At 34.6% G+C, this 19,608-nt stretch overlaps 1 protein-coding gene across 1 annotated transcript in view; it reads right to left on the bottom strand.

The window, feature by feature from the left end:
* Positions 1 to 540: 540 nt before the first annotated feature.
* LOC120416234 (serine/threonine-protein kinase D1) overlaps positions 541 to 19,608 on the bottom strand; it is a 34,415-nt gene continuing 15,347 nt past the window's right edge. The window contains exons 2-9 of the mRNA XM_039577932.2: positions 14,527 to 14,816; positions 10,326 to 10,470; positions 9,923 to 10,257; positions 3,254 to 4,166; positions 2,703 to 3,196; positions 2,263 to 2,446; positions 2,023 to 2,205; positions 541 to 1,965 (exon numbers count right to left, since the gene is read on the bottom strand). Coding sequence (XP_039433866.1) covers positions 1,733 to 1,965; positions 2,023 to 2,205; positions 2,263 to 2,446; positions 2,703 to 3,196; positions 3,254 to 4,166; positions 9,923 to 10,257; positions 10,326 to 10,470; positions 14,527 to 14,652 — 2,613 coding nt within the window. The 5' untranslated portion in view covers positions 14,653 to 14,816 and the 3' untranslated portion in view covers positions 541 to 1,732. The remainder of the gene's footprint in view (positions 1,966 to 2,022; positions 2,206 to 2,262; positions 2,447 to 2,702; positions 3,197 to 3,253; positions 4,167 to 9,922; positions 10,258 to 10,325; positions 10,471 to 14,526; positions 14,817 to 19,608) is intronic.

Raw genomic sequence — 19,608 nt, 5'->3', positions numbered from 1 at the left:
AAGAAAAAATGTATGTAAATATAAAGTTTAAAAAAACGCCTCGGCAAGTTGACAGTCTGTCAATTCCAAATGTCTAAAGTTTTCCAGTGAACACAATTTTAAATTCTTTATTTCTTTTAATGCTCCAAAATTTTAAAATCTGGAGTGCTCAATATTGAAAAACTTCGAATCATTAAAACAATCAAAATAAAAAAAAATATTGTCTGAATTTCAAAATATTCAAATTTATTATTTCTTAAAGCAAAAGCAGAAAATAAAAATTTGTTTTTGGACTATGAAAAAAATATTTCCGAAGTGTTTGTTTTAAAACAAAGATTGATGTAGTGTAATACCTCCTTAATTTTGGACAAAATATGAGGGAAACTCACCCAATTTCGAATGAAAAGGAAACTTTTAAAACTCATTTCTGAACAGGATTAGTTTTGGCAAATTTTGAATAAAAATAACTCAAAAATAAGTTAGTTAGACGAGCGCGTAAACGCAAACAAGCTACACCGAGCAAAATCTACAGCTATGATTCATAAAACAAAAACAACAGAGTAAAACTTTCAACTTAAAAATTGGAGGGGACTTTATTGTCACAGAAGAAACGATAAAACTACATAAACATAAAGTAAAATTAAAACAGATTTCAAAGGAATGTTTGTTCGGTTGTTCGCTTCCCCTTTTAGTTGGGACAGCAACACTAATACAGATTCATCGCGGATATTTTTGTTTGGTGATATTCCAATCGAAATTTTCGAAACCTTACTACAGATTTTTTTTTTGTTAATAGTTATAATTAAAACGGAAGCACTATCTAGTACGGCGAACCACTTTTCTCCACAGAATAAAAATCTAACATTTAACACCACAAGAGTTTGGAGTTTTTTGCTGGAAAGATTCTTTCAATTGCACGGAATTTAGAGTATTAAACAATTGGCAAAATAAAACTTAAACAAGTAGCTAATTATAGTCAGATCTTTTTTTTTTCAAGATTCACGCACAAATAAAGCGCGACAGAAAGTAGTTTTTAATATAGTTATTTTTTGTTGCTGTTACAGTTTTAAAAATAGTTTAGTAAGTATTTTCCCAATCAGCACATTCAATAAAAAGGTGCTCTTTCCCTCTTTCTACCGCGTCGATTTTAAGTTTATTTGCAAGTAAAAAAAAGTAAGACGTAAGTCTACGTCAAAAATGAGTTTTAGTTTCGCGTAGAATGTTGTTTTTTTGCAGGTTGCATTCTACTGTAATATTTAGGTAAATGTGAGTTAATTTGTGTTTGTTAATCGCTTTACAAATTGTATCAATTCCTTTAGTTTGTTTTTGTTTTCAAACACTGCGCGTGATCAACACCTTAATTTCACGCGCGTAATCGTTTGTCTTGGCTAAATATTTTATACGTAAATCGTTACATCATTTTTGCTGTAACTTTACAACGTTTTTTTTTGTTAGAACTGTAAAATCTACAAATTACCTTAAATCCATTTCTCCCAAGGGGGACAAAAAAAAGGTCGCCCGCTCAAATCTCACTCACAAAGAAGAAGCCCCGTATTTGTAACCCACCCTACTAGGCCTTGATGAGCCGGCACAGCCGCCCCCGGACCCACTTGTACGCCTTGCCGCGAAAATCGTTCAGCTTGGGCGAGGCCTGATTGCTGCCGCTGCTGGTGTTGTTGCTGCTGCAGTTGCCGACCGCTTCGCCGGCGGCCTCCTCCGTGGTCGACAACGTCGGCTGGTGGGCTCCCGCTGGTCATGGGACGCCACCGACGAGGGTGGCGGAGGACGTCGTGGTCGTCGTCGTGGAAGCTCCCCACCGGGCGTCGTCCGATTCGTGCGTCAGGTAGCGCAGACCGACCTGGGCCTCGAGAATGCGCAGGTCGTTCCAGGTTTGCAGGTCCTGCAGCCAGCAGTGGAGTAGGCTCTTGTCCACGGTGAAGCGCTTGCGCTGCTTCACCTGGAGAAGGTTGTTGATGAGATCGATCGCTGAAACGATTCCGACATTTGAATTAAACTCTTTGGAAAGAAACAAGAAAATCTCACCATCGGAGGAAATCTCCTTCCACGGGTTCGGTGGGTACATGAAGGCCGCGTTCTGGATCTGGTCGTTGATGTCCTCGTCCTCGTTGAACGGGAACGTCCCGCTCAGGCTGACGTAGATGATGACGCCGACGCTCCACATGTCCAGCGAGCGGTTGTAGCCCTTGTTGCGCAGCACTTCCGGAGCTGTTCCAAAATAAATGTCTCAAAAATACTGAAAACTTCAATAAATTTAGTAATTACCAAGATAAGCCGGCGTGCCGACCACCGACCGCCGGAACGACTTCTCGCCGATGATCCGCGCGAAGCCAAAGTCGCACAGCTTAACCTGCGGGAACTCGGCGTCCGACGAGAGCAGCACGTTCTCCGGCTTCAGGTCGCAGTGCACGATGTTGCGGCTGTGCAGGTACTTCAAGGCGACGAGGATCTGTGAAATTTGTTGAAAAATGTCAACAAAAACAAGTGCCGATTTTTTTCAGTGTTTGCATTTAAAAGTGACAGAAAGTGGCGAACTCAATTTTGGGTAGCATTCTAAAAACTAACGAAAGTTGAGTGTTCCACTGGAAGAGTGTACAGCTGTCATGGCAACGGAATCAACAATAACAAAAGGTAAGAACGCATTTCAAACTGTGAAAAAACACCGAAGTTGTAAGTAAATTGTGATTTTGTGAAGCCAAACCCACCTGCGTGATCAAAAACTTGGTCACCCGCTCGTTAAGCCTCCCGTTTTGGTGCGACAGAATCATCTCCAGCATGTCCCCCTTGAGCTTCTCCATCACGACGAATATCCGCTCGGGCGTCTCGAACATCCGCTCCAGATTGACCACGCCGGCGTGCGACAGATTCTGCAGGATGGCGACCTCGTTCTTCAGCTGCGCCTCCTGCTTCGTCGGGAAGCGCAACTTGTCAATCACCTTGATCGCCACGGCGCGCGTCGTTTTCCGGTGGTTTCCTCCGTACACGATGCCAAACTGGCCGGAACCGAGCACCTCGTCCGGGTAGATCTGGTACAGTTGGCTCATGTCGGTGACCTTCTCCTCGGGTTCGCTGCTGGCGGACTCCGTCCGCGTTCCGCTTGTGACCGGCATCAGGGCCTGCTTGATGGCCGTTTCCCAGCTCTTGGCTAGGTACGCGCCGATTCCACTGTCCGGCGGTGGAAGAGCCAGCATGGGATCGCCTGAAAAGACAGAGTCATCAATTTGAGTCCCAACGCATCATCCCACAATCTACTCACCCTCCTTCAAGTTATACAGCGGGTCCTGCCCGACAAAGTAGTCCACATTCGCAGTCCGGATCTCGAAGCAGTGCAGCACCTCGCTCTGCAGGTTCCGCGCCGGATCCACCGTCAAGATCTCGTTCAACGGAATCTCCCGGTAGTACTTGCTGCCCTGATCCGACACAAACAGCGTGATGGCCTTCGAGTCCAGCCGCCAGTAGTGCCGCTTGACGGTTTTTTCCTTGTTCGTAAAGTGCACCAGCCAGCCCTCCTTAATCGCGCGCCCGTCCCGTCTCTTCGTGTGCTTCACCGACTGGACGATCCTCATCAGCGGAATGTTGGCGCTCGGCGAGGACGAAGAATTGCTCGACTGGCGCGACTGCTCGCAGATGACCTCCAACCGATCCCCACAATCAACCCCATCATGATGCATCGGCGAAATCATCCCGTTGATCTTGACCGGTGGAGGACCACCCCCCAAATCCAGCAAATTCACATTCCGGTTATGGTGACTGCTACTGTTGTTATTCCCACAAAACGCCCCACCTCCTCCTCCTTCATCCAAATCACTCTCATCCCCAGGATCCTCCTTATAAGCCATAACCGGTTCCCCGCCCGTCCCGTGCGGATCCACCGGCTGCGTGTTCTCCCCGGTACAGTCCTTCGGCACCAGCTCGACGCACTTTTTGTGCGCATTGTAGTGGCAGTCCCGACACTGGACGCCCTGCTTGAACAGCCCGCGCAGCAGCTTCTTGCAGTACTGACACACGGTGGGCCGGGTGTACGTGTGAATGGAAAAGCTGTGAGGTATCTTGATGCTGCCGCCGCCCATGGTCCGGCTGCTGCCCAGAGACGGCGACCGGTTCTGGCGGATGCTCGCACTGCCGGAGGTGGCGGCGTTGCCCAGCGAGCCCGTGTTGGAGACGTTGAGCTGGGGAAAGGGAGGGTTGACATTTATCTTTATGGTAATTTTGACATTTTAAGCTCTTTGATTTGATTTCAATTCCAAGTTTCGTAATTTAACCTTTAGAAACGTCGATTAAATATAAAATTCGTTTTCAATTGAAATCAGCAATAAATTGCTAATAAGGAAGTAAACAAGCAAAATTTAACTCAATAGATTAGCAAAATAAATTGTTTGCATAGTGAAAATTGGTAAATTCTACGGAATTCACCCTAAATTGCTCAAAAAAATACTCACTTAAAAATATTTGTTGTGGAGTCAAAATGTCTCGTGTTCATGAAGAGGAAAATAAAAAACTTGAACTAAAAGTGTAAATCAATATGGTCAATGTAAATCGCTTTTCAAAGACCTACGACTGATTTTTTGTAATTTTTTACTATGCCAATGCATTTTATTTCATGTTTTGTTAAAAAAAATTATAAAAAAGGGGGCAAGAACATAAGAATTGCCAAAAATTAAATTTTTCATTGATAAACTCTATTGCAAAATGTGTAGAAAGTTTATTTATTCATTTTCAATTAAATTGATTCAGAAAGGATTTTTAATACCACTTTTTTTTTAAAATTAGGGGCAGGGGGGCAGAATGGCCCGCCTAAGTAAAATGCGCCAAAACCATAGAAAAACATGAAAACTTATGAATTCAGTGTAGTAGGCTTATGCTTTGGGATGTTCCCTTCAATGCTGTATACTTGGTTGATGAAATTTTTTAGCTTAAAACTATTTTTGAGCCACTTTAAAAAAAATGTTTTTTCGACTACTTTTCCAGGGTGCGGGGCAGAATGGGCCACCCTGCAGGGCAGAATGGGCCACCTTAGAAAACAAGCCATTTTGTCTAATACAACGTTGAAGGGAAATAAGAAATGACTTAAGGTACCTTTCTAACATAGTTTCCATGAAGTTAGACCACTTTAATAAAAATAGTCACTTACCAAAACAAAGATTTTTGAAAATAGTGTTAATATGTTGAAAAAGGACACTATTTTTACAAATAATCATCCAAACAACTAAAAAATCAACTAATGTTGCATTAAACGATATTTGTGAAGCTACCAGGAGTGAAATAATCCATTTAATCCAAATTTCATAATTTTTGATTGTTTTTATAAGGCAGAAAAAAAAGAGTGGTCCATTCTGCCCCCAAGTGGATTTTTATTTAACACTTCCACCACCAAGCCTCTAAATGATGTCAAGGTTCCGTTGTTGTTTGTATACCTTGGTAGTAACATCTAGTATCGTTATAAGCATTGAGCAAACTTTTTCAAATAATCCAACTTTTCAGAAAGCTTATTTAAAAACCTAGAAATAAACAACATTTGCGTGGTTTTTCTAATAAATTTACATTTTTACTCATAATTCGAAAAATACAATGAATTCAAACGTCGTTCTCGGTATGGTGAAGTTATTTGACGTCCTTTATAAGACCCTTGCCTTACAATTGGTCTAAATCCATTCTAAAGCCCAAAACCAAGGGTGGCCCATTCTGCCCCCCCTGGTCCATTCTGCCCCCCTGCCCCTATATATTTTGGAAATATTCAAGAGTTTTAAAATATAGGAATTTCATATAATTAAAAATTTACTTTAAAATTATGGATTAAAATGATTCATAATTTGAAACTATCGATTTTTAAATGTTGAGTGTGAATTTTGAAATTTTAGAATTTTGATTTTAAATTGTAAGAATTCGTGAAGTGTGGCAATCTGGTTTAAATGTAAGAAATTTGAAGTGAAGAAGCTTTAATATTAAATTTTAGAATTTATTCGAAATGTGCAATTTAAGAATTTTGAATAAAGGAATTTGGATTTAGAGAATTGTATAATTTAAAACATTTTGAATTTTGATTTTTTACAATTTTTAAATTTTAAAACTTATACTTTTTTACTTTTTGGGAAGTTTGAATAGTTTTGAGAAATGAAATTATAAAATAGAATTTTAAAGAATATTATAATTTGAAGAATTTTAAGATATAACAAGTTCAGAATGTAGGAATCCAAGAGTTTAAAAATAAAGAATTTTGGTTTTAGATTTTGAGAATGTAAGAATTCGAAAAGTGTAAAAATATATGTTATGAATTTCAAAGTGAGGAGGTTTTAAAATAGGGGATTTTACGAATTTAAGAATTTATTTGAAAAGTTCAAAGTAAAGATGTTAAGAATTTTAAAGTAAATGAATTTCGATTTGCAGGATTTAGGTATTTAAGAATTTTAGAATTGAGGACATTTTGAATTTTAGTGTTTGACTATTTTAAATATTTGAATCAGAATTTGTTTAAGCTTAACATATTTAGAATTTTTTGTTGGGAATGTTGAAACTTTTCAATGGAATGAATTAAAAAAAAACAAAATTTAATAAATTTAAGAATTTTGAATAAAGGAATTTCGATTTTCAGGATTTGAGAATTGTAGAATTTAAAACATTTGAATTTTAGTTTTTTTATTATTTTAACATTTTTGAGTCTGATTTTTTTAAAGCTTAAGATTTTAAGGATTTTATACTTTTTTTGAAGTTTAAAGAGTTATGAGAGATGAAATTAAAAAAAAATTAATATAAGAATATTAGACTTTGAAGAATTTCAAGATATAACAACTTAGGAATGTAATAAAATTTTAGAATTTTAGAATGTAAGAATTCAAGAAGTGGAAAAATTTATTTAATGAATTTCAAAATGTTAGAATTTCGTAGTAAAACAGTTTTAAAATAAGGGAATTTCCGAAGAATGTTGGTTTCAGGATCCAGGTATTTAAGAATAGTAGAGTACAAGACATTTTGAATTTTAGTGTTCTATTATTTTTAAATTTTTGAATCAATTTGTTCATGTTTAAAATTTTACGAATTTTATATTTATTGGAAGGTTGAAGAGTTTTGAGGAATGAAATAAAAAAAAATGAATTAGAATAGATATTAGAATTTTAGAATTCGAAGCATCTTAAATTTTATCTATTTTAGAATGTGAGAATTTAAAAAAAAAATATTTTAGTATTTTGGTATTAGAATGTAAGAATTCAAGAAATGTACAAAATTTAGTTAGTGTATTTCCAAATTTTAGAATTAAAGTTAAGAAGTTTAATAATTTAGGAATCTATTTGAAATACATAAAACTTGAAATGAAGGGATTTTTAATTTTAACAATTAGGAATTATACAATTTAAGAGTATGATTTTTTGTATAGTTAGGATGCAAAGAATTTTAACATTAACATTAACATTAACATTTTGAAAGGTTGAAGAGTTAAAAAACCAACTAGAATTTGAATATATTAGAATCTGAAGAAATTTCAAATTTAATAACTTTAGAATTGAGGAATTTTAAAATTGTAGAACTTTGGTTTCAGAATTTCAGAACAAGGGTCCTGATTGCTCCAAAAAGACTCAGTCACTCGCGAGCACAAATCTAGAGCGACGAAAAACTGCTCTGATGTATTCCTACCGTTTGTCACTTCCAAACCAATCGCTACCAAACACTCTCTCTTTGCTCTCCCTCTCATTCAAATTGGGTAGTACAGCGAATGGTTCGGAGAGACCGATTTCGTTAAGTCGCTCAAAGCTGACTGAGAATACTTTGCGATCGGCTTAGCTTTGATCATTTGAGAAATTGCTTAAAATCAATGATATCAATAATATTTTGCAATTTTGTTGTTTACACAACATCAAAGACACATTTGGCAGCAATTTCCACCATACCAAATTCTAATTGACGGCAAACTGTGGTGTGCAGGCCAAATGAGCACCGCGCTGGTATTTTTTTGGCTCTCTCCTCTCTGAGCACATTCGTGTATGACTCGGGTTGACGTACGGAGTTGAAAAAGAAATTCAAGAAGTATTCGTTTCGCTGAGTGAAGCGATTGAGCAAGCAGCTGGCAGAGAGCGGGTAGTGTTCGCTCGCGAATGGTTGCCTGCTCCAATCGGCAAAGACTCATTCGGTGATGAGTGAGTGATTTCTGATCTTTGAACTGAAAATCAGGACCCTTGTTTCAGAATAAAACAATTTAAAAAGCGTAGAATTTTAGTCTAGGCATTTAAGAATTTATTGTTTTTTAATTTATGGCAAAATTAATAAATTTATTGATTTTAGATTTTTTTTTGAAATGTCCAAAGCTGATTTTTTTTTAATTCAGCAAAACTTAAGAGACAAACAAAAAGAAAATCTTAGAAAAATTTCAATGTTTGGGAAAAAAATATAAAAACAAGCTTCTGGAAATAAATAAGGAAAATACAATTGTATTTTTTTTTGGAAAACATATTTTAAAAAGTGCATTCTTAAACTCTAAGCTTATGTTTTTTTTTTTTAAATCAGGAATAGCACAATTTGCACCTATTAATCCAGATTTATTATTTAAGTCTTATAAAAAAAAAATCAAAAACTAACCTAAAATTTTCGTATGGTCTTGATAGATATGTTCATATAATTATTTTAATAAAAAATACGATAAGTGACAGTTGAATTAGGTAAAAAATAATACAGTCCAGACTCGATTATCCGAAAGCTTTGGAAAAATTTCATTTCGGATAATCGAACACAAAAAAAAAGTTGTCTTATTTTCGATTTTTGAGCTTGAATATCTTGATCCCTTATCCTTTTTATCTTATTTCTAGATTAAATTTTCAAAAGGTCCTATCTGCATAGGAAACCCATGAGGGATAGGTTGTTTTGAAAATTTAATCTAGATTTTTAACATGAAATTCGAGTTCTACGACCCTATTTTGGTCAAATTTGAATGGTTGAGAACCTATTAAATTACAAAATGCATTTTTTTGTTAATATTTTATTACGGCCATTTTGGCCGCCATCATGGATTTAGAATTAGCGTCGAAATTCTAAACCTATGATGGCGGCCAAAATGGTCGTGATAAAATATTTAAAAAATGCATTTTGTAATTTAATAGGGTCACAGAACTCGAATTTCATGTTAAAAATAAGACAATAAAAATATATTTATTTAAAAAAGTTTTTCGTCAAACCTTCGGATAATCGAGTTTGGACTGTATATGACAAAATGGTCAAATTTGGCAAGTGACATTTCAAACAACTTGTAATATGTGCTTTAAATTGTTGGATTATGATTTAAAATTTCAAGTTATCTGACCATTTTGACTAATTCCGGTCAATACGGATTTTCAGACCAAGACTCAATTTTTTCTGAAAATGTCCAAAAAGCAAAGGGTCATTTCAAACAACTTGTATGGTGGGGTCTAAGTTATGAGAAAAACAAATTTTAAGTCAGCTTAAAATGTTAAAATTATCACTTGGACCAGTTCTGGTTAATCCGAAACGTCGGTCTTGATTCAAGGCTACAATTTTCATGTTATTGGGATCAATGGGATGTGCTACTCAAGGACAGGTCTGATAAAGGACTTTCTGCATCAATAAAGACAAACAAAAGAAAACACAAAAGAGTAATTTGTTTAATACTGCGTTTATTTCGTTGTAAAATAGTTCAATATAATAGTTTATAAAGAAACAATACAAGTTCAAAGAATTATAGAAAAATAACAGAATAGAAATATAAGAACTAAACAATACTGTTCCAAGAGAAACGTTAAAAGTAAGGAATGTCATTTATCAGACTCTATCGTTAAGAATGTCGCACCATCACCAGACGTTAAGTAATTAAGTATTTTAAAGTAAACATGATTTCACTGGACGGAATCGGTTAATACTACAACCACATCTCCACAAAATTTGTTCAGTTCTTGATCTCGTTCATGAGCTGCTGCATCTTTCTTACCAGCAACGAGCCCGATCCGGCACTCGTTCCGTCGTCCCCGGCGGACACCAACGAATTGCTCGACCCGCCGGACGGACTGCGCGGCGGATGCAGCGACGACGACGTACTCCGCCGGTGCGTTCCCGTGTGCTCGACCCGGCTGCAGTTGTTTGGCACCTTGATGACGCACCGTTTGTGGTAGTTGAGGCCACAGCCCTCGCACTTGAGACCCTGCCGCACCAGCCCAAACAGCATTTCGCCGCAAAAGTCGCAGAACGTCGGCGCCTTGTACGAGTGGACGGCGAGGGCGTGGGGCCGCACCAGCGGGATGTCGTCCTGGCCGGGGGCGCTGATTGCTGGGGGGGAGGAGGGAATTAGTTTTAGATTTTATTCTTAGTAAAAACGGTGAGAAAAACAAACTTACGATTTGCAGTCAGGACGATCTCGACCAGCGTTTCGTCCACAATCTCCGACGCCGAGTTGATCATCTGGAGCACGTTGGACGAGCTGTAGTCGTGGCGGAATAAGAGCAAACGGTCCGACAGGCGGTTCAGGCCGTTTTCGGGTATCTGGAAAGAAAAACGGGAAATAAAATTTATGTTTATATTGAACAAAACAACTATGGAGAAATCTAGGCCGTGAACGGGCGATCCCCACGTTTTGTATTTTTTGAACATTTAATCCAATTCAACGAATCATCTCTGCGGTTAACTTTACGTAGTAGGGCTAGCCACTTTATTATTCGTGATGATTATATATTTTTTTTAAATTTCGACCTTTGATGTTAACTTTTTTAAAGAAACGGAATTTCTCATTATTTAAAATTAATTCACTTCAATTAGTGTTTTATTAGAATTTCACAGTTCTTCTGCAGGATGTTAAATTTGCAATTCAGAGATTTGGAGAACCTTTCAATTGAGATCAATTCATAAGCCTTTACAGGAAGGGTTTAAATTTTGCTAACTACACACTTAGATTTTTTTACCGTATTCGGTAAATTTTACCGAATTTTGAACTACTGAACAGTTCAGTAAACTGAAAACTACCGAATTCGGTAAAAACTTACCGAAATTCGGTAATGAAGTTCATTATTGTTCATCATACAACCGAAATTCTGTATTTTTTTTCATTTTGACATATAGTTTGGCGATTTTTCTGTAGGTGTTCTTTTAGGGAAAATAAATTTTGAGAAGTTTTTTTTTAAATTAACAAACATGGTTTTTACTTGAAGATGATTTCTTTCTACGATTTCAATCATAGAGAAATGATTTTATTAATTTTGAGATCATAAATACAGTCTACATACATGGATTATTTTTACCGAATTCGGTAGTTAAAAAATCAGTAAAGTTGAGATCGGTAAACCATCTGTCAAAATTAACAAAATTTTACCAAATTTCGGTTTTACGATGACCAATAATGAACTACATTATCGATTTTCAGTAGGTTTTTTACCGAATTCGATAATTTTCATTTTACCGAACTGTTGAAATATCGGTAAAATTTTTCGAAGTCGGTAAAAAAATCTAAGTGTGTAGACTCGAATATCCGATTTCCTCGGAAAAAATTCACTTCAAATAATTGAAAAACGATTTTATTCTGTTGCCTCATTTTGTACCGTTGAGCCTCAATAAGACCCCTAAAATGGTTCGGAAATTTGTAATCTGGCCCACAATTGAAACTTTGGACAAGCAAGTTTGGAATGTTTTTCGAATACTGTTATAAATATATAAATTTTTAAAAATAAAAAAAAGATAAGAAAATCGAAGGCAAAATAATACGCGTTTCAAAGAAATAAACTGCTTTTTCCACATTACTTTTCATTGTAAAACACGTTAATTTTTTTATCAAATTCTTTTATATCATATCCTATTATATTTAGTTATCTTTAAAATATCGTTTATATAATGTTACAACAACAAAAATAACGCCTCTCTATTAGGTATTGAATTTATTTTCACATCGTTTTCGCGTTTTTGAATATTCAAATTTTCAAGATTTGCAGAAATATTAATCAGAGATAGATATCAAACACAGTAAATTTTGTATAGATTTTCAAAACATTAAATTTTTTTAATATTTTGAAATCAAGCTTAACTTTAGGGAAATACTAAAAACAGATAATTTTCTTTATTTCATATGTTATACAAAAAAAAAAAATATTAAATGATCAGAAAGTTCGAAAGCGTTTCAATTTTGAACATTGAATATCGGACCAATTGTTTCCAAGATATCGTCAGAAAAGGTCCTACTTGACAGCCCTTTCCAACGGGACCATATTTGATCCATCGGAAAAATGTTGTTTTGTCAAAAAAAAAAATTTGCACACTAATGAAAAAAAGTTATCAGAAATGGTTTTTTACCTTTGTACATACAAATTGGCATAGGGCTTTAGGACCCATTAGGTGAAGGAGGTATTAGATTATGACAAATGAACAAACTAGCACTTTTTTGTGTTTGACAGTTTGCCAAACTTGCAAATTTGCAAACAAAGCAAAATATATGCTGGCTGACGTTTCTGCAAACAAACGCAGGCAAACTACCAAACTGTCAAAAAGTGCGAGTGTGTTTGTTTGTTTTTCATAGTCAAATCTGAGGCTGTATCTCAGAAACTTATTGGGCGATTTTCAAAATTCTTAAGAGAATATTTATAGGAAATTTTCGCAGCTGTTCAGACATATTTTTTACGGGTGTGCTTTTTTTCAATAATTATATTTTAAACTCAAAAAACCTAAACAAAATCGAAGCAAATATCTCCTAAATCAGATTTTGCACCCTTAAGCACTATGGCTCAAAAGATGTCTATTTTAGTCCCATAAAAAATAAAAAATATAATATTTTATATTTACATACATATTTTGGGATTATTTAAGTTTTAGTCATAAAAGTTAAATTAACAAATGGGATTTTTTCCGTGTAATCATTTTTTTTCGCAAAGTCCTCATAATAACCTACAACTTTGCCGAAGACACCAAATCGATTAGAAAATGCCTTTTCAATGACCAGCCCTCAAAATTGTATGGATACTTGTTTGGAAAAAAACTAGTGATGCAAAAAGACTTCTTTTGACATAGGGAATGCATGGACAAAGTTCCATCAAAAAAAAAAAAAAAAAAAAAAAATAAAAAAAAAAAATCACGAAAAAAATTGCGAAATCGTAGAGAACTGCTTAATAGACCTAATAATTTTGTTAACATAAAAAATATATAAAACCAAAAGATACAAAATGTCTATAAATAAATTTACAAAAAAAAAAAAAATAAATAAAAATATGACCATGCGTCTCAATGAAAAAGTACTGTGATGTGCGTGCGTGAAAACGTGATTTTTACACCTAACTGCAACACATGCCGAGCCAAGAACTGTTGAAATTAGCCGGAAAATTAGTTGGGCCAACCAAAACAATGCTAGAAAAATTACCTAATTTTTGTTATGTGGCTTTTTATTTAAATTTATACGACCTGATTAAAACTTTCAACTCTAGTTTTTTAAGGATTTTCTTAGTTGAAAAATTCAACCAATTTTTCAGTAAAATGCACGATAAATCTCTTTTCAGGATCATACAAGTATGTCGAATACATGAAAATTTTATTAATTTTTCAAAATCAAACCTCAAATTTGATATCACAATGCAATATTGCAAGTTTTGAAAAGCTTTTTCAAATACACATCCAAAAATGCAGGCAGCGATGCCAGATCATCAAATTCAATGATTAATCGAAGAAAATCTTTTGAATCCAACCATACCATTGATTTAGGAAGTTAGACAAATTTTGCAATTTTGAAATGTATGACAAAAGGTCGAAAGCCATAAGGTCGAATGTCAAAAGGTCGGATGGACAAATGGTCGAAAGTGGACAAAAAGTCGAATGGACGTCGAAAGGACAAAAGGTTGAATTAAAAAAAAAATTACAAAACAAAACTTTTGATGTGAGCCTGAATACAGAAATATTGACAAGCAGCTATGGAAAGGTGATTTGAACGTTTTTCTTTCATTTCATTTCTATATTCTTAAAAATTCAGAGGTCTACTGAATGAAAACTTGCCCCCGTCGACCTTTTTTTAAAAAGAACTGATCATGTTCGAAAGAATGGAAAAACTTCCAAAAATATTACGATAAATAAGAAAAGGTTGTTTTTAAAAATAAAATAAAAAATAAAAAAAATATTTTTGAAGTCAAGCTTTTTTTGGAAATCATTGTCATGTTTGAAAGAATGGAAATCTTCTCAAAAAATGGTTTGTTAATCTGTTATTCTGTTTATTTAAAAAAAAAAAGATCATTACTTAATGGATGGATAAACCAAGGATAAACTCACAGATAAAAATCAGATTTGTTTGTAAGAAAAGATTTTTTTCAAGAGTTTTTTTAGAAGTTTATAATTAATTTTTCACATTTGACCTTTTGTCCTTTCGAAGTATGTCTTTCGACCTTTTGTTTATTCGACACATCCCTAATGTTTACCTGAACATCCCTAACATTAACATAAGACAGAGTTGCCAGACATTTAGAAAAATAATTTCCGATTGATTTGATTGGTTTTTTTTTAAATATTTTTTTTTTATTTTAAAATGACTTCTTTTAAATGTGTAAAAAATAAACCAATGCAAATCTCCTACTAGCTTACCTTAGTATTGATAAAATCACAGGCTAGATCCTTGAGCGTTTTCAGCGTCAGCGCCTGGCTGGCCACGGTCACAATGTCCCGCAGGTTGCCAAACTGGAAGATGAAGGTGATTTCTGGTCCGGCCATTTTCAGAGATGTGTGTGAATGGTGACGATGATTGTTTGTAATAATCCTATTTCTTCTGATAGGAAGATTCTTTAAGGGGAGATTCCTTGGTCCTTAAACAGTACGTAAATTGTCGAGATTCGTCCAACTTGGAGAGATTGCGTTGCCTCGCGGATTCCCAACTTCTGTAGGAAAAGAAAAAAGAAACGAACAAATTGTGATTCATTAGAAAAATATTGATAAGCAAGGAGCGAAAAAAAAAACAGTTGCAGCAAACAAGTGCGACTTTCGTCTGATGCGAGGCAAAATAACACAACAAGAAAAAAGAAAAAACATTGCGGACTTTGGCCCCGGTCTCCCTGGTCAGCATGTGGTTTCACGATGTGGTGCATGCAGCTGACCCCGAACATTCGGGGTTATCACGTGGCTTGGTCTGGTCTACAAACACACACCTTCAAGCAATTATTGCCTGAACTGATGAGATGCACTTGGAGGTGTTTTATTATTTTGTTGTTTTTGCTTCGTTTCATGCTTTTCTTCAACTTCAGACAAATATCACAAACTGACGGGTGAAACTTTGGTAATTTGGCATTTCTTGGTGAAGTTGTAGGAGTTTCGAAGCAGAGGTTTCTTTGATGTACAACTGATTTGTTTTGTTACGGGAAAAGGTTAATCGTTGAAGTATATTTGAAATGTCAAACGCTTGAAGAAATAAGGATAACCCTCAAATGTCAACAAATTCAATGAACTCAGAATATAATGGAATTTCAAGTGTTTTTTTTTACTGAGACAAAAGAAAGTGATTTATTCGAATAGTTCATGAAAATTCTATGTCAAATTCGATTTTATTTGTTGTGAACATCATTTAAATAAATGCATGTTAGGAGAAAATAGGAAACTTTTCACAAAAAATTTTACAAACGTTGTTAAACATTGAGATAACAGTAGTAAAAGCAAGCACTAAATTTTCTTATTTTTAGAGTTTGTTTTTAAAAGGTCCTATAAGCTATTTTGTTACCACAATATTCCTATAATTGGTCGCAGTGGTTTCAAGGCTCTACAAAAAAAAAAGCTATTTTGTTTCATATGTTTATAGGACCTATTAAAAAAACTCTATATTTCTCGGATGAGTTTTCAAAAAGCCGTAAGAGCCATTAGTAAACAAAGCCCTTTTTTGCATCGGTATTCAACCTTCTTATGAAAAACCAATTTCAAAAATGCTTGAGTTTGTTCATCTACACGTCCTTCAAGAGCCCCTAACTAAAAATAAAGAAAATTTTGTTTCAATTTGGAGAAAAACGAAAATTAGTATCGGAGGCCACGGTGGCTCGTACGGCTTTTTGAAAACTCATCCGAGATTTGTTCTTCTTCTCTCAGCCGAGGTCCGATGAAAGAATTATGTTGAAGGCAATTCTCTGATGTTAACCAATTTTTCAGAAACGGTGGAAAATGTTCACTATTGAATAAAATATAGTTGAAACATATAAAATTTTAATTTTCGCTTTTTGAGTATTTTTATTAACCCTGACTTAACGCAAAAAATATGAAAATTTGATTTATTGGAACGTTTAAAAAAACTCCTGAAATACAAACCTATTCTTAGCCTACCAAGATTTCAATATTTTTTGTAGCGTTTCACTATACTGCCCATAATAGAAAATTCGGCTATTATGCCAAATCAAGTAATCCGAGAAAAACGCGTTTTAGTGTTTGTCACAAAATCTCCGTCAAGGCAATTTCCCATAAGAGTGGCATATTAGCTGTTTGGTTTTTCGCATCGGCAGCCAAGTCTTAACACTATTTCAGTAAAATTCAAGTTCCAGTAGATGCGTTGGAACATCCTCTACCACCTGGTGCTAATACCTCGTTTTTGCCAAAAGTGGATATTAGCCGTTTTTTTCAATGGTGGGCAGTACACAAACACGTTTTAATTATAAGAAACTGAAATCATTCTCTCGAAAAATTAGGAAAACATTTTTTTTTTCAACATAATTCCGGTACATATTGGATATTGGTACGATATCAAGATTTTTGTTTAAAATTTCATAGAAAAAAAAAATGTCAACTTGTTTGCCAGAAATGTCAAATACGTGACAAATATTTATTTTTAGTTAATCAGATAAAAATACTTCTTTTATTATAAAGATTCGAGAAAATTAAATTGAATCGAATTTTTGTTCTGAGGATTTAGAAATTAAATTTTGAGATGATCATGACGAAAATAATCGCAAAAATGTCCTATTGCATACTATTTAAAATATAAATTCCGTTCCAGCATATAAAATAATGTTGGAATCACAAACATCAAATGAGATTTTTAATTATTTGATTAAAAATGCACATGGGACAAATATGCGTCTAATTCACCTTCCCTGAAAAAAAAAAACTCATGAATTCCCGTCAAAAAATTATTTCCATTTTCCCGGAATTCCTAAAAATTAAAAAAGTATCAATTTTAAATATTAAACAATACTTAAGATTCTTAAACAAAATTCAAGTTTTTTATTTGTGTTGTGCACACAGTAAAAAAAATCAAGGTAATATTACATCATGGAAGGGGTACATCCTTTATGTAAGAAAAAAAGTGTAATTTTACCTCTGAAAATTTTACCACTTTTCTGGCGTAATGTCACTTGTTCGGTCTAAATTGAGGTAAAATTACATCATTATTGAGGTAATATTCAACTATCCAAAAATACAGCTTCCAAATTTACATATTTTTTTACTGTGCACATACAACATTTTTGTAAATTTGAAAGGTGTAAAAAAGGAGGTTCAATATTACCTCTTTTAGGATGTAATATTACCTCAATTTAGACTGAAAAAGTGGCATTACAACTAAAAACAGTAAATTTACATATTTTCAGAGGTAAAATTGCAATTTTTTTCAGACATAAAAGATGTACTCATTCCCAGATGTAATATTACCATGACTTTTTTTTACTGTGTCCCGCCCGTGTGGATCAATTGGACCGCGCACTGGACTCACAATCCAGAAGTCGACGGTTCGAATCCCGCGGCGGGCGCTCTAAAATTCTTTGTGTAAATATGGGTATTCGGCGCCGTCGCCCCGTGCCATACTTTCATACACTTAGGAGCCCAGGGCGGCGAAGTCCTTGTAGATAAAAAGGAAGACACTAGTGGTTGGTACTAGCAATGGTGGCCGACAGCTATAAAGTCAACTTCGTTTTTTTTTTTTTACTGTGTGTATTGTATTGTATTTGTTGATTTTATTTTGATGCAACTTCATCCATCGATTCCTTATATCCAAATATGGCATTTTGCATCACAGGTTTCTCCATACAAACTTGGGAGCTGTCCATACAAAAGTGCTGTGAAACGTTTCAAAAACTAAAACTCGTAACGGTAGAAATTCCTTCTGATCGATTTGCTATCTTCGGCAATGTTAAAAGTTAAAGAACTTTTCAGAAAAAACGTGGAAAAAACCTTTTTTTCACTTTTTAATGGTTTTTTTTTTATTTTTTAATATGTTTAATTGGACCAAAAGTGCCAACTTTTGAGCTATAGAAGGACGTTTCAGTTTTGTAAAAGCTATGTTTTTTGAAAAATTGTGATATTTGAAATGTTTAGGAAAATACACTCGATTTTTGTTTTAAAAATCATTTTTGGATGTAAAAATTAGAATTTCCAATCAAAAAGTAAGTCATAACCATTTAAGGCGTTTTTTTCGAAAATACATTTTTTCTATTTAAACAAAAAGTTCATCCTCGTCCATCTCTAACATATAGGGGCAGGGGGGCAGAATGGCCCGCCTAAGTAAAATGCGCCAGAAACCATAGAAAAACATACAAATTTATGAATTCAGTGTAGTAGGCTTATGCTTTGGGATGTTCCCGTCAATGTTGTATACTTGGTTGATGAAATTTTTTAGCTTTTAGCTTTTAAGCTAAAAAAAAAGTTTAGTTTAGTTTTTAGTTTTTTTTAGTTTTAAAAAACTATTTTTGAGCCACTTTAAAAAAAATGTTTTTTCGACTACTTTTTCAGAGTGCGGGGCAGAATGGGCCACCCTGCGGGGCAGAATGGGCCACCTTAGAAAACAAGCAATTTCGTCTAATACAACGTTGAAGGGAGATAAGAAATGACTTAAGGTACCTTTCTAACATAGTTTCCTTGAAGTTATACCACTTTTATAAAAATAGTCACTTACCAAAACAAACATTTTTAAAAATAGTGTTAATATGTTGAAATAAGACACTATTTTTACAAATAAACGTCAAAACAACTGAAAAATCAACTATTGTTGCATTAACAGGGATTTGTGAAGCTAACAGAAGTGAAATAATCCATTTAGCTAAAATTTCGCAACTTTTGATTGTTTTTATAAGGCAGGATAAGGGTGGTCCATTCTGCCCCCAAGTGGATTTTTATTTAACACTTCCACCACCAAGCATCTAAATGATTTTAAGGTTCCGTTGTTGTTTGTATACCTTGGTAGAAGCATCTAGTAACGTTATAAGCATTGAGCAAACTTTTTCAAACAATCCAACTTTTTAGAAAGCTTATTTAAAAACCTCGAAATAAACAACTTTTGCGTGGTTTTGTCAATAAATTTACATTTTTGCTCATAATTCGAAAAATACAATGAATTCAAACGTCGTTTTCGGTATGGTGATGCTATTTGTCGTCCTTTATAAGACCCTTGCCTTACAGTTGGTCTAAATCCATTCTAAAGCCAAATACCAAGGGTGGCCCATTCTGCCCCCCTGCCCCTATACGAAGAATCAAGAACAAAAAAAAATGTTTTCTTTTTTTTCTTGTTGGAAACATCAAATTCGAGTTCTACGACTCCATTTTTGTCAAATTTGAATAGTTGATTGCCTATTAAATAACAAAATTAAATTTTTCAATATTTCGTCACCGCCATATTGGTCGCCATCTTGGATTTAAAAATTCGTAGATTAGGGGCCTTATTTATGCTCGACAATCAAAAATAAGACGGATGATCGAGTCTGGACT

This window comes from Culex pipiens, chromosome 1 (assembly GCF_016801865.2).
Source record: "Culex pipiens pallens isolate TS chromosome 1, TS_CPP_V2, whole genome shotgun sequence".
Classification (NCBI taxonomy): domain Eukaryota; kingdom Metazoa; phylum Arthropoda; class Insecta; order Diptera; family Culicidae; genus Culex; species Culex pipiens.
The sequence above is the reverse complement of the archived record's forward strand: the minus strand, read 5'-3'. Positions and strand labels throughout refer to the sequence as shown.